Source organism: Amblyraja radiata, chromosome 46 (genome assembly GCF_010909765.2).
Source record: "Amblyraja radiata isolate CabotCenter1 chromosome 46, sAmbRad1.1.pri, whole genome shotgun sequence".
Lineage (NCBI taxonomy): Eukaryota > Metazoa > Chordata > Chondrichthyes > Rajiformes > Rajidae > Amblyraja > Amblyraja radiata.
The window spans coordinates 1,111,221-1,125,788 of NC_046001.1; the positions used below are offsets into that span (position 1 = coordinate 1,111,221).

General features: G+C 49.3%; 1 protein-coding gene across 7 annotated transcripts in view; it reads right to left on the reverse strand.

Moving 5' to 3' along the window:
- Window positions 1–14,568, reverse strand: part of scn8a (sodium voltage-gated channel alpha subunit 8) — a 103,468-nt gene that overhangs the window by 50,618 nt on the left and 38,282 nt on the right. For 4 of the 7 annotated variants that reach the window (XM_033015660.1, XM_033015658.1, XM_033015663.1 and 1 more), the window contains exons 7-10: window positions 14,038–14,179; window positions 10,060–10,266; window positions 8,410–8,691; window positions 4,595–4,945 (exon numbers count right to left, since the gene is read on the reverse strand). In XM_033015660.1, the coding sequence (XP_032871551.1) occupies window positions 4,595–4,945; window positions 8,410–8,691; window positions 10,060–10,266; window positions 14,038–14,179 (982 nt within the window). Of the gene's footprint in view, window positions 1–4,561; window positions 4,946–8,409; window positions 8,692–10,059; window positions 10,267–14,037; window positions 14,180–14,568 lie in introns of all 7 variants that reach the window. The other 3 variants (XM_033015659.1, XM_033015657.1, XM_033015662.1) reach the window with 1 other exon arrangement.

The window sequence follows — 14,568 nt, forward strand, 5'->3', positions numbered from 1 at the left end:
GCTGGGACTCTATTCCTTGGAGCGCAGGAGGATGAGGGGAGATCTTATAGAGGTGTACAAAATCATGAGAGGAGTAGATCGGGTAGATGCACAGAGTCTCTTGCCCAGAGTCGGGGAATCGAGGACCAGAGGACATAGGTTTAAGGTGAAGGGGAAAAGATTTACTAGGAATCTGAGGGGTAACTTTTTCCACACAGAGGGTGGTGGGTGTATGGAACGAGCTGCCGGAGGAGGTAGTTGAGGCTGGGACTATCCCAACGTTTACGAAACAGTTAGACAGGTACATGGATAGGACAGGTTTGGAGGGATATGGACCAAACGCGGGCGGGTGGGACTAGTGTAGATGGGGCATGTTGGCCCGTGTGGGCAAGATGGGCCGAAGGGCCTGTTTGCACACTGTATCATTCTATGACTCTAAAATTCTGAAGTAACTCAGGCAGCATCTCTGGAGAAAAGGAATAGGTGACGTTTCGGGTCGAGACCCTTCTTCAGACCAGAGGAGGTAGCTGGAGGAGGTAGTCGAGCCAGGGACTATCACAACATTTCAAAGACATTTGGACAGGTACATGGATAGGAAACATTCAGAGGGATATGGGCTAAATGCAGGCAGGTGAGACTAGCATTGAAGTGGAGAGGAGGTTTCCACTGGTGGTAGTGTCTAGGACCAGAGGTCACAGCCTCAGAATTAAAGGGCGCTCTTTTAGAAAGGAGGCGGGAAGGGACTTCTTCAGTCAGAGGGTGGTGAATCTGTGGAACTCATTGCCTCAGAGGGCTGTGGAGGCCAAGTCAGTGGATATTTTTTAAGGCAGAGATAGACAAATTCTTGATTGGAATGGGTGTCAAGGGTTATGGGGGGGAGGCAGGAGAATGGGGTTAGGAGGCAGAGATAGATCAGCTGTGATTGAATGGCGGAGTACTCGATGGGCCGAATGGCCTAATTCTACTCCGATGAATGTTGTACTTGTGAGGGTAGATGGGACATCTTGCCGAAGGGGGGGGGGGGGGGGGGGGGGGGGGGGAGAGTCAGTCCCAGTCTACCCCACGACAGAAGGGGGAGGAGTTGTACACTGATAGCCACAGGGAAGAAGGATCTCCTGTGGCATTCTGTGCTGCATCTTGGTGGAACCAGTCTGTTGCTGAAGGTACTCCTCAGGTTGGCCAGAGATGTCATGGAGGGGGTGTGAGCTGTATTGTCCAGGATGTCCCGCAGTTTGAGGACAAGGACAGGGAAGGTTTGGAGGGATATGGGCTAAATGCAGGCAGGTGGGTCGAATATAGATGGGGCATGATGGGCTGAACGGCCTGAATCCATGCCGTGTGACTCTAAAACCTCTCAGCTGTTTGGTCCTATGAACCAACAACGACACAAACCACCATTAGGGTCTTCAGAGTAAAATAAATGCAATATATATTTATAAATACATATTTCTGAAGAAGGGCCTCGACCCAAAACATCCCCTATTCCTTTTCTCCAGAGATGCTGTCTGACCCGCTGAGTTAGTCCAGCTTTTTGTATTCATCTTGCTAAAAAAAGATAAATTGTCGCAAGCCGATAAAAGGCATTTGTATTTCATTTTTACCCACTTTCTTTAAAACATATGAAAGTTGAAACCACTAACCCATACCAATTCATCAAAAAGAATGCTAAACCCATTTGTGAAGGCAAGGCTTTTTGAAATATATAACTCTTCCATTTAGTTTAGAGATACAGCGCGGAAACAGGCCCTTCGGCCCACCGAGTCCACGCCGACCAGCGATCCACGCACACTAACACTATCCTACACACACACACACGCACACTAGGGACAATTTACATTTATACCAAGCCAATGAACCTACAGACCTGCACGTCTTTGGAGTGTGGGAGGAAACCGAAGATCTCGGAGAAAACCCACGCGGGTCACGGGGAGAACGTGCAAACTCCGTACAGACAGCGCCTGTAGTCGGGATGGAACCCGGGTCTCCGGCGCTGAAAGCACTGTAAAGCAGCGTGTCTACCCCTGCGCCTGGGATAATCCCCCAGGGGATATCGGCGACAGTTTCCAAACAACTGCGCCCGTCCCACTTGGCACTTGGCCCGATTGCCAATGTTAACGAGACACAAAATGATTTTCAATGGAGAACGCAAGGTTGATCGCATGAACCACAACGCTAAACGCTGGCCTTCAGAAATAGGTCGTGCATCTTCGCGATGAAACACAGAGCACACAACACAGAGAGGAAGGATACTGTCTGTTTAAACTGCATCCTAAATGCACAATAGCTCACATCATCCATATCTGCATGATTCTACATGCCTCATGCTGTAGATGGCAAGCATTAGTGAAGCACCGCAGGCATGCTACTTCTAAAGATATACACCTCGAGCTAAGTGTTCATTAAATGAGGAAGACGGGGAAAGTAGGGAATTGAATGCTGGTTGCAGGATTCCCAGAAAATGCCTTAGAATGCAATCAGTAGCAATCCTGAATAAATGTCCTTTTTTCCACCCAAATAATTTGGAAGACGTTCTCGATTATGTTCCCGATTCCTGGATTAGCCGTGAGGGGGACGGGGAGAGAAATGGGCTCCACAGTTGACTTCGGAATTGCACTGCCCGCTGTTAGTTATTGTGTTCTCTGAGTAAGATGCTCTATTCAATGGGATGTGCGCTTAGATCTAAGGCTACAGCACTATAGAAACATAGATAATAGGTGCAGGAGTAGGCCATTCGGCCCTTTGAGCCTGCACCATTCGCCATTCAATGTGATCATGGCTGATCATCCACAATCAGTACCCCGTTCCTGCTTTCTCCCCCATATCCTTTGATTCCGTTAGCCCCAAAAGCTAAAAACTAGACGACAGATGGCACAATGGGCTAAGTGTTCGGCTGGCAACCGGAAGGTAGCCGGTTCGAATCCCGCTTGGAGTGCATACTGTCGTTGTGTCCTTGGGCAAGACACTTCACCCACCTTTGCCTGTGTGTGAATGTGTGTGAATGTGTGCGAGTGATTGGTGGTGGTCGGAGGGGCCGTAGGCGCAGATTGGCAGCCACGCTTCCGTCAGTCTGCCCCAGGGCAGCTGTGGCTACAGAAGTAGCTTACCACCACCGAGTGTGACTGAGGAGTGAATGAATAATGCGATGTAAAGCGCCTTGAGTATTAGAAAGGCGCTATATAAATCCCATCCATTATTATTATTATTAAATCTAACTCTCTCTTGAAAACATCCAATGAATTGGCCTTCACTGCCTTCTGTGGCAGAGAATTCGACAGATTCACAACTCTAGGGGTGAAAACTCTATGAGTTTTTCCTCATCTCAGTCCTGAATGGACCACCCCTTATTCTTAACTGTATGTGACCCCTGGTTCTGGACTCCCCCAACATCGGGGAACATTTTTCCTGCATCTAGCCTCATTTCCACACAGAGGGTGGCGGGTGTATGGAACGAGCTGCCGGAGGAGGTAGTTGAGGCTGGGACTATCGCAACGTTTAAGAAACAGTTAGACAGGCACATGGATAGGACAGGGTTGGAGGGATATGGACCAAACGCGGGCTGGTGGGACTAGTCTAGCTGGGACATGTTGGCCGGTGTGTGGGCAAGTTGAGCCTGTTTCCACACTGTTTTTAAGAAGGAACTGCAGATGCTGGAAAACTGAAAGTAGACAAAAATGCTGGAGAAACTCAGCGGGTGCAGCAGCATCTATGGAGCTCGAATCCCGCTTGGAGTCAATACTGTCGTTGTGTCCTTGGGCAAGACACTTCACCCACCTTTGCCTGTGTGTGAATGTGTGTGAATGTGTGTGAGTGATTGGTGGTGGTCGGAGGGGCCGTAGGCGCAGATTGGCAGCCACGCTTCCGTCAGTCTGCCCCAGGGCAGCTGTGGCTACAGAAGTAGCTTACCACCACCGAGTGTGACTGAGGAGTGAATGAATAATGCGATGTAAAGCGCCTTGAGTATTAGAAAGGCGCTATATAAATCCCATCCATTATTATTATTATGGAGCGAAGGAAATAGGCAACGTTTCGGGCCGAAACCCAAGGAAATAGGCAACGTTTCGGGCCGAAACCCAAGGAAATAGGCAAAGTTTCGGGCCGAAACCCTTGGGGTTTCGGCCCGAAACGTTGCCTATTTCCTTCGCTCCATAGATGCTGCTGCACCCGCTGAGTTTCTCCAGCATTTTTATCTACCTGTTTCCACACTGTATCGCTCCAAGACTAATAAAGGACACTGCCAAAGCATTCTGCAAACAAAAAAAGTGTCATTTCGCATTGACGAATATTAAAAAAAATTAGACAGGTGATTGGAATTAAAAAAAGATTGCCTTTGGGTGGAAAAGGATTCAATTTTTCACATTAAGATTACTCATCCTAGGTCATTTTCAAAGAAGGGGGGGGGGGGGGTGTTTTTTAACAGCTTCCCAATTGAGCAACTGGTTTGGAGAAGTGGATGGAGGTTCTGATCCACAATCCAACTTCCATTCGTAAACGGCATCTTGTGTCAGGAAGGGCGGCATACATCAATGCGGAGAGGTTAGATAGACCGCCATGCCTAAACTGATCTACTCATTGGCTTCCTTACACTGTCATCGGTAGCTGCCTTATCTATTATCACCTCAGGCAGTAGGCGTCCACCAGGCAGGTTGGCTCCAGGGCCACCGATAAGGGAGACCACACCATTGCAGTCCACAGTACTGTTCCTTTTCACATTGACCGGGAGCACTGGGAACATCTTGGACGACTTGCTGGGCTGGCTGTAGCCGCTGTAGCTGTTCCTTCTGTAGGGCTCCTTGTTGGGGACAAACAGCGAGTTCTTGCGGTTGCCGTCCGTCTCCTCCACCGTGCTGTGCTCATCGTCGGCGAACTCAGTCTCCGAACTGGGCTCTTTGCGATCTCGGATGCTGAAAATGCTGCTCTTGCTGTCGAATCGGGTGAGGTTCGGCGACCCCAGGATACTCAGCTGAGACTACAAGAGGAAACAAGCAAGACAACAGTCAGCGTGTGAAATATTGACCGACCAACGGAAAAAACCCTGAAAAAAGGTCTCGACCCGAAACGCCGCCCATTCCTTCTCTCCACAGACGCTGGAGTTACTCCACCATTTTGTGTCTATCTTCACAAAAAAACCCCATCAGTTACACTTGAGGTAAACTATCTTCTCAACCAGCTGAGTGGTCACAGTTCCGTGTCCCTCACCATCTTCCAGTCCCGCCTCAAGACCCATCTCTTCACCTCTGCCTATCCTTAGCCCCACATCCCCGTCCCTTTTCATCTGTGCATTAATTGCCTCATACTGTGTTTTGTATTGAATTCTGTCTTTACTTTGTGTACTAGTCATGTCTCTACTACTTATTTCATTCCCCTTACATGTTTTTCCTCTACATGCTCGATTTTTGTAAGGTGTCCTTGAGACTCTTGAAAGGCGCCCATAAATAAAATTTATTATTATTATTATTATTACTCCAGTATGTTCCAGTTTAGTTCAAGTTCAAGTGAGTTTATTGTCATGTGTCCCTGTATAGGACAATGAAATTCTTGCTTTGCTTAAGCACACAGAACATAGTAGGCATTTACTACAGTACAGATCAGTGTGTCCATATACCATGATATAAATATATACACACATGAATAAATAAACTGGTAAAGTGCAGATAACAGAAAGTGGTTGCTAATAATCAGAGTTTTGTCCGAGCCAGGTTTAATAGCCTGATGGCTGTGGGGAAGTAGCTATTCCTGAACCTGGTTGTTGCAGTCTTCAGGCTCCTGTACCTTCTACCTGAAGGTAGCAGGGAGATGAGTGTGTGGCCAGGATGGTGTGGGTCTTTGATGATACTGCCAGCCTTTTTGAGGCAGCGGCTGCGATTTAGTGATACAGCGCGGAAACTGACCCTGCGGTCCACCAAGTCCGCGCCGACCAGCGAACCCCGCACGCTAACACTACCCAACACACACTGGGGACAATTTAACCAAAGCCAATTAGCTTGCAAACCTGTACCTGAGGAGAATTCCTTGTGAGGAAGAGGATTTCCTGGAATGTACACGGGATGGGGTTTTAAACCAATATGTGGAGGGACCGACTAGAGGGCAGGCCATCCTAGACTGGGTATTGTGTATTGAGGAAGGATTAGTTAACGATCTTGTAGTGCAAGGCCCCTTGGGCAACAGTGACCATAATATGGTGGAATTCTGCATTAGGATGGAGAGTGACATTGTTAATCCAGAGACTAGGGTCCTGAACTTGAATAAAGGAGGCTTTGAAGTTATGAGATGGGAATTGACTAGGATAGACTGGAAACTAATACTTCAAGGGTTGACGGTGGAGATTCAATGGCAAAGATTTAAAGACCGCATGGATGAATTCCAGAAATTGTTCATCCCTGTCTGGCGAAAAAATAAAACTGGGAAGGGGGCTCAACCGTGGCTGACGAGGGAAGTCAAAGATAGTGGGGGGAAAAGAGCATGAGAGAGTGGTGAATCTCTAGAACTCTCTGCCACAGAGGGTAGTCGAGGCCAGTTCATTGGCTATATTTAAGAGGGAGTTAGATGTGGCCCTTGTGGCTAAGGGGATCAGAGGGTATGGAGAGAAGGCAGGTACAGGATACTGAATTGGATGATCAGCCATGATCATATTAAATGGCGGTGCAGGCTCGAAGGGCCGAACGGCCTCTACTCCTGCACCTATTTTCTATGTTTCTATGTTTCTATGAAAGAAAGCATGTGGGGAATATAAAAACTGTCTAAATGTTTCTATAGGTATGTAAAAAGGAAAAGCTTAGTGAAGATGAATGTAGGTCCCTTACAGTCAGAGACAGATGAATTTATAATGGGAAACAAGGAAATGGAAGAACAGTTAAACAAGTACTTTGGTTCCGTCTTCACTAAGGAAGACACAAACAATCTCCCAGAAATACTCGGGGACTGAGGATCTAGAGGGAGGGAGGAACTGAAGGGAATCCATATTAGGGGAATAGATAGGGTAGACGTACAGAGTCTTTTTCCTGGAGTAGGGAAATCAAGGACCAGCGGACATAGGTTTAAGGTGAGGGGGAAAAGATTTAATAGGAACCTGAGGGGTAACTTTTACACACACAGGGTCGTGGGTGTGTGGAACGAGCTGCCAGAGGAGGCAGTTGTGGCAGGGACTATCACAACATTTGAAAGGCATTCGGACAGGTACATGGATAGGAAAGGTTTAGAGGGATATGGACCAAACATGGGCAGGTGGGACTAGAGTAGATGGGGCATCTAGGTTAGCATGGGCAAGTTGGGCCGAAGGGCCTGTATGACTCTATGACACCAGGCTTCAATTCCCTGTGCAATGAGTGACCCATCTCAAGCAGGTCATTGGATGGGCGCCATGATCAATAATATCTAATGATCAGTCAGATCACTGATCAACTCAGGCGATCGATTACATTCTAGCAACAGAGACAGAAGTCTTTTTCTGCCAAAGGCTCAACAGATGAGTATGATGATGGACTGGGCTACAGGGAGAGGTTGGGCAGGATCAGACTTGGTTCCTTGGAGTGCAGGAGGATGAGGGGTGAGGGGTGATCTTCGAGTATAAGGAAATTAAACTCAAAGTGAAGGCTAATGTGACATCTACAGCAGAAATGACCACCAGGGCCTTCAGCGTTACAGTTTAAACATGCTAAACTCTCTCCTGCTGAGGGATTTTCACAGCTCCCCGCGTTCAGTTGTGACAACATCAATGTGTTTTGTAATGAGTTCATCCATTAAATTGGTGAATTTTATCTTTCATTGTTTGGCCCCATCCAAGAACGCAAGAAGTAGCGGAGAATTGTGGACAGTTGCAGCCCAGACCGTCCCACACAAACCAACCTCCCTTCCATCCAATCCATCTACACCTCACGCTGCCTCGGCAAGGCCAGCAGCATCATCAAGGACCAGTCTCACCCCAGTCACCCTCTCTTCTCCCCTCTCCCAACAGGCAAGAGGTACAGAAGTGTGAAAACAAACACACACACACCTCCAGATTCAGGGGACAGTTTCTTCCCGGCTGTTATCTGGCAACTGAATCATCCTCTCACCAACTAGAGAGTGGTCCTGAACTACTATCTACCTCATTGTGGAGACCCTTGGGCTATCTTTAATCGGACTTTCCTGGACTTTATCTTGCACTAAACGTTATTCCCTTTATCCTGTATCTGTAAACTGTGGACGGCTCGATTGTAATCATGTGTTGTCTTTCCACTGACAGGATAGCACGCAACAAAAGCTTTTCACTGTACCTCGGTACACGTGACAATAATCTCAACTGAAACTAACGGGATGTGAATTTTCAGTGCAATTGAACAAGATAGACCCCATGATCCATCGCACTGAATGACCTTCATTTAGATGGTGGAACGACTTTTAGTAGGTCTCAGTAGTATGTCACGACTTAACAATGGAAACGAGAGGCTGTACCTGATTCATGGGGTATTTCATTCCGTGTGCTAAATGTCTGGCCCGTTTACTGATTCCATTCTCAGATTCCGACTTTAAGATTTTTTCATGGTCTCCTTTCTCTTCCCCCTCCGAGTGGCCCCTGGTCTGCTTCCGTTTCCTGCGTCGGTTTCTCCTCTCCTTCGCGCTCTTGGAGCTGAGCTTGGACAGCTCCGACGAGCTTTGCGACATCTGGCCCTCCTCCTCCTCGTCCAGCGCGTCCTCCGAGACCGTCCCCGCAGAGGTGGCCGCCGCCGCCGCCATCTGTGGAGGAACGCACAGGTCAGCGCTTGGGGCGAAACATTTCGCGCGCGGGCAAAGCAACGGCAGGAATATCATCGCCTCGATCGGAAGGGTGACCTTTCCTTTCAGAGCCCTTCCGACAAGAAGCTACCATCACACAATCCAGCGGCGACCAGAAAAAGGTACCTACAAACCTGTACGTGTTTGGAGCGTGGGAGGAAACCGGAGCGCCCGGAGAAAACCCACGCAGGTCACGGGCAGAACATGCAAACTCCGTACAGACAGCACCCGTGGTCAGGATGGAACCCGGGTCTCCGGCGCGGTGAGGCAGCAACTCTACCGCTGAGCCACCGTGTTCTTTCAACATTATTTTTAAATATGATATTATTTGATTGTTGTTCCTCCAGTATCGATCCGAATGCTTGAAACCTGCTCATATCTCATTACAGAGTTGAAAACTTTCCAAATTAAAATGGACGCCGTCTTAGACAAGTTAAAATGGCTGAAAATTCACACCACGTTGCAAGCCCGAGAATTGAGCAGCGTGGAATGGATGACATGCTATAACCTGCGTCAATAATATATTATATTCCAATAACAGAAACCGCTAGAAATACAGTCGACAGACACGGTGGCGTAGCGGTAGAGTCTCTGGCGCTGCGACAGACGCCAACCAGAAGGTTTGTCCACGTCCGCCCGGAATTACCACCTTGGATCGACACAAAAGGGCTGGAGTTGCTCAGCGGGACAGGCGGCGTCTCTGGAGAGAAGGATTCCTGGGATGTCAGGACTTTCATATGAAGAAAGACTGGACAGACTCGGCTTGTACTCGCTAGAATTTAGAAGATTGAGGGGGGGATCTTATAGAAACGTACAAAATTCTTAAGGGGTTGGACAGGCTAGATGCAGGAAGATTGTTCCCGATGTTGGGGAAGTCCAGAACAAGGGGCCACACAGTTTAAGGATAAGGGGGAAATCTTTTAGGACCGAGATGAGGAAAACATTTTTTTTTCACACAGAGAGTGGTGAATCTGTGGAATTCTCTGCCACAGAAGGTAGTTGAGGCCACAGTTCATTGGCTATATTTAAGAGGGAGTTAGATGTGGCCCTTGTGGCTAAAGGGGTCAGGGGGTATGGAGAGAAGGCAGGGATGGGATACTGAGTTGGATGATCAGCCATGATCATATTGAATGGTGGTGCAGGCTCGAAAGGCCGAAAGGCCTCTAATCCTGCACCTATTGTCTATGTTTCTATGTTTCTCTCCAGCGATGCTGCCTGTCCCTGCTGAGCTACTCCAGCATTTTGTGCCCATCTTCGGCGGAAGTCAGCGCCTGCAGTTGCCGCCTCTTCCACTGGCGTCAACCTTTGGGCCACATTTGCGCCACTCACCAACGCATCCTCTTGCTGCCTCTTCAGCTGCTCCAGCATTTGCTTGAATTCCTGCTCTTTCCGCTCAGCCTCCTCCAGGGTGGCTTGGTTTTGCTCTTCGTAGGCCATGGCCACCACAGCCAGGATCAGATTCACCAAGTAGAACGAGCCCACGAAGATGACCAGGACGAAAAAGATCATGTACGTCTTCCCGGCGGCTCGTAGCGTCTGCAAAAACACAAAACATTCTTCCGGTTACTGTTTCAGGGGACGTTATTTGTGCAACGCAGTTGTCACGCACTTGTGTCAGTTACGCTGCCACAGACAGCGGCAGAGGCCAAGTCACTGGATATTGTTAAGATAGATAGATATAATTTATTGCCACACAACCACAGGCAGAGATAGATAGATGGTACACAAAAATGCTGGAGAAACTCAGCGGGTGAAGCAGCATCTATGGAGCGAAGGAAATAGGCAACGTTTCGGGACGAAACCCTGAAGGAAATAGGCAACGTTTCGGGCCGAAACCCGGAAGGGTTTCGGCCCGAAACGTTGCCGATTTCCTTCGCTCCATAGATGCTGCTGCACCTGCTGAGTTTCTCCAGCATTTTTGTCTACCTTCGATTTTCCAGCATCTGCAGTTCCTTCTGAAACATAAAATCCATTGCTCAAATTAAATGGATGCCTAAAGAAAGGCAAGAAGTGCTGGAGTCATTCAGCGGAACATGCGGCATCTCTGGAGAGAAGGAGCGGGTGACATTTCAGACATTTCAGACATTTCCAAAGATGGGTCTCGACCCGAAACGTCACCCCTTCCTTCTCTCCGGTTTAAACCAGCCTCTGCAGACGTGCGGAGGTTTGTAGGTTAATCGGCCCTCTGCAAAATTGCGTGTTGAGAGTGGATAAGAAAGTGGGATAACAAGGAACTAGTGCGTGCAGGTGATCAAGGGCTGGCATGGACCCGGTGGGCCGAAGGGCCTGTTTCCATGCCCTATCTTTCAATATATAATGAAATATATCAGTGGAGAGTCCAGGGCGCAGGAAGGAACTGCAATTTCACAGAAGGCTAATTGACCTACAAACCCGCACGTCTTTGGGATGCGGGAGGAAACCGGAGCACCCGGAGAAAACCCATTGAATTTTAAAATTGAATGGAATACTTAATTGTCACATGTGTGGCAAGTCACGGTGAAAGCGTGTGCTTGTATGCCGTGCCACGGTATGCAAATGGGCGCCCATAAAGGGCACTTGCAGCGTTACAAATCACGCGGTCACACGATGATCGTGCAAACTCCACACAGACAGCACCCGAGGTCAGGATCGAACCCGGGTCTCTGGCGCGGTCAGGCCGCTGCGCCACCGTGCTGCAATCATTGGAAATCGCAGAAGGTCCCAGTTAAAATGGCGGCACGGTGGCGCAGCGGAAGACCTACCGCCCAACAGCGCCAGAGACCCGGGTTCGATCCCGACTACGGGCGCTGTCTGTACGGAGTTTGTACCTTCTCCCCATGAGTTATCTCCGAGATCTTCGGTTTCCTCCCACACTCAATAGACAATAGACAATAGATGCAGGAGTAGAGGCCATTCGGCCATGCGGCCATTCAATGTGATCACGGCTGATCATCCCCAATCAGTACCCCGTTCCTGCCTTCTCCCCATATCCCCTGACTCCGCTATCTTTAAGAGCCCTATCTAGCTCTCTCTTGAAAGCATCCAGAGAACCGGCCTCCACCGCCCTCTGAGGCAGAGAATCCCACAGACTCACCACTCTCTGTGAGAAAAAGACATGCAGGTTTGTAGATTAATTGGCTTGGTATAAATGTAACAAATTGTCCCTGGTGTGTGTGTGTGTGCGCAGGAGTGCAAAATGTGCGGGGATCGCTGGTCGGCGCAGACACGGTGGGCTGAAGGGCCTGTTTCCACGCCGTATGTCTGAAACTAAACTACACTAAACCTTTATTCTGCATTCAGGAAGAATTCAGCTCAAAAAATTCCTCCTCTATTTCCCTCAGATGAATATTTTCTGCATTGTTTTAAAAATCAAAAACACATCAGCAAGAGTTAAAAGCAGGCAGCAAATATCCCCGCATGGCTTCTCAGCAGAGGGGGATTTTGCTTTGTACTTTCAAGTGGGTCCTTTCGTTCCCTGGTTTCAGGGGCTCACTAAATTGGCAGCGCTACTTCCTTTGTCAAATGATAGCAGTGTCTTATCAGTCGTGAATGCATTTCCATTCATCTGCAGCTTTGCTGAAGCGCATTGCTTTGCCCAGATCCGCCACGTCGCAGGCCCTGTTTTGCTGCAGGGGAGCAGCAGCAGTGGCAGATTGGATCAGTACCGCAGCAGCAGGCTGCCATCCAGCAGCACAGCCACGAAGGGAAGTGCTATTTCCATCGCAAAGTTGGCCAATGCTCGTTGATTCACCACCAGCCAAGGACCAGAAATGAACAGCACGCACACACGCACGCAATGCACACGCACGCTTATGCGCACACACGCGCACACGCACATACACACGCGCACACACGGACACACGCAACGCACATGCACAAGCAACGCGCATACACGCGCGCGCACATGCGCACACACTCACACGCGCACACACACACGCGCACACACACGCGCGCACACACACTCACACGCATGCGCGCACACACACACGCGCGCACACACACACACACGCGCGCACACACGCGCACACACACGAGCGCGCACACACACACGCGCACACACACACGCGCGCGCACACATACACACACACGCGCACGCACACACACACACACGCGCGCACACACACACACGCGCACACACACACACGCGCACGCACACACACACGCGCGCACACACACATGCGCGCACACACACACGCGCGCACACACACACACACTCACATGCATGCGCGCACCATGTTACCGGAAAGATGTAGTCAAGCTGGAAAGTGTACAGAGAAGATTTACGAGGATGTTGCCAGGACTAGAGGGTGTGAGCTACAGGGAGAGGTTGAGCAGGCTGGGACTCTATTCCTTGGAGCGCAGGAGGATGAGGGGTGATCTTATAGAGGTGTACTAAATCATGAGGGGAATAGATTGGGTAGATGCACAGAATCTCTTGTCCAGAGTAGGTGAATTGAGGATCAGAGGACATAGGTTCAAGGTGAAGGGGGAAAGATTTAATAGGAATCTGAGGGGTGGCTTTTTCACACAAAGGGGGGTGGGTGTATGGAACGAGCTGCAGGAGGAGGTAGTTGAGGCTGGTACTATCCCAACGTTTAAGAAACAGTTAGACGGGTACTCTAATGCCCCTGTCCCACTTAGGAAACCTGAACGGAAAACTCTGGAGACTTTGCGCCCCACCCAAGGTTTCCGTGCGCTTCCCGGAGTTTTCTGTCAGTCTCCCTACCTGCTTCCACTACCTGCAACCTCCGGCAACCACCTGCAACCTCCGGGAACCTTGGGTGGGGCGCAAAGTCTCCAGAGGTTTCCGTTCAGGTTTCCTAAGTGGGACAGGGGCATAACACGATCCTAGACACACGAGGGACAATGTACACTCTTTACTGAAGCCAATTAACCTACAAACCTGCACGTCTTTGGAGTGTGGGAGGAGACCGGAGCGCCCGGAGAAAACCCACGCGGGTCACGGGGAGAACGTGCAAACTCCGTACAGACAGCGCCCGTAGTCGGGATGGAACCCGGGTCTCTGGTGCTGCAATCGATGTAAGGCAGCAACTCTACCGCTGTGCCTCCGTGGCCACCCTCAATCGTTTAAAAGACATTTGGACAGGGAGGGATTTGGGTCAAACACAGGCGAATGGGACGAGCTTCGATGGGGGCATCTTAGACAAGTTGGACCTGTTCCCGCGCCGCTTGACTCTATGACACTTTGGAAGAATCAAATTTGTCAAAAGGATATGTGCACATTTTTTGAACAGATTATCTGCCCAATTCAAATTCAAAGTGAAAGGAGAGTACAATCTTGAAAGAATACAATGCCTCCTTACTTACCAACTGGTACAGGTTTTCCCAGTAGTCTTGTGTCATCAGTCGAAACAAGGCAAGGAAAGCCCAGCCGAATGTATCAAAGCTAGTGTAACCATAGTTGGGATTTCTTCCTGCTTTCATACAAATGTATCCTTCAGGGCATTGACTGAAAGAAAGAGAACAGGCCATGTTTTCTCATAAGTTCATACGTTCATAAGTGATTGGAGCAGAATTAGGCCATTCGGCCCATCACGTCTGCTCCGCCATTCAATCATGGCTGATCCATCTCTCCCTCCCAACCCCATTCTCCTGCCTTCTGCCCACACTCATCAAGAATCTGTCTATCTCTGCCTTAAATATATCCACTGACTTGTGGCCTCCACAGCCGTCTGTGGCAAAGAATCCCACAGATTCACCACCCTCCGACTAAAGAAATTGCTCCTCATCTCCTTCCTAAAGGTACGTCCTTTAATTCTGAGTCTGCGCCCTCTGGTCCTAGACTCTCCCACTAGTGGAAACATCCTCTCCACATCCACTCTAACCAGGCCTTTCACT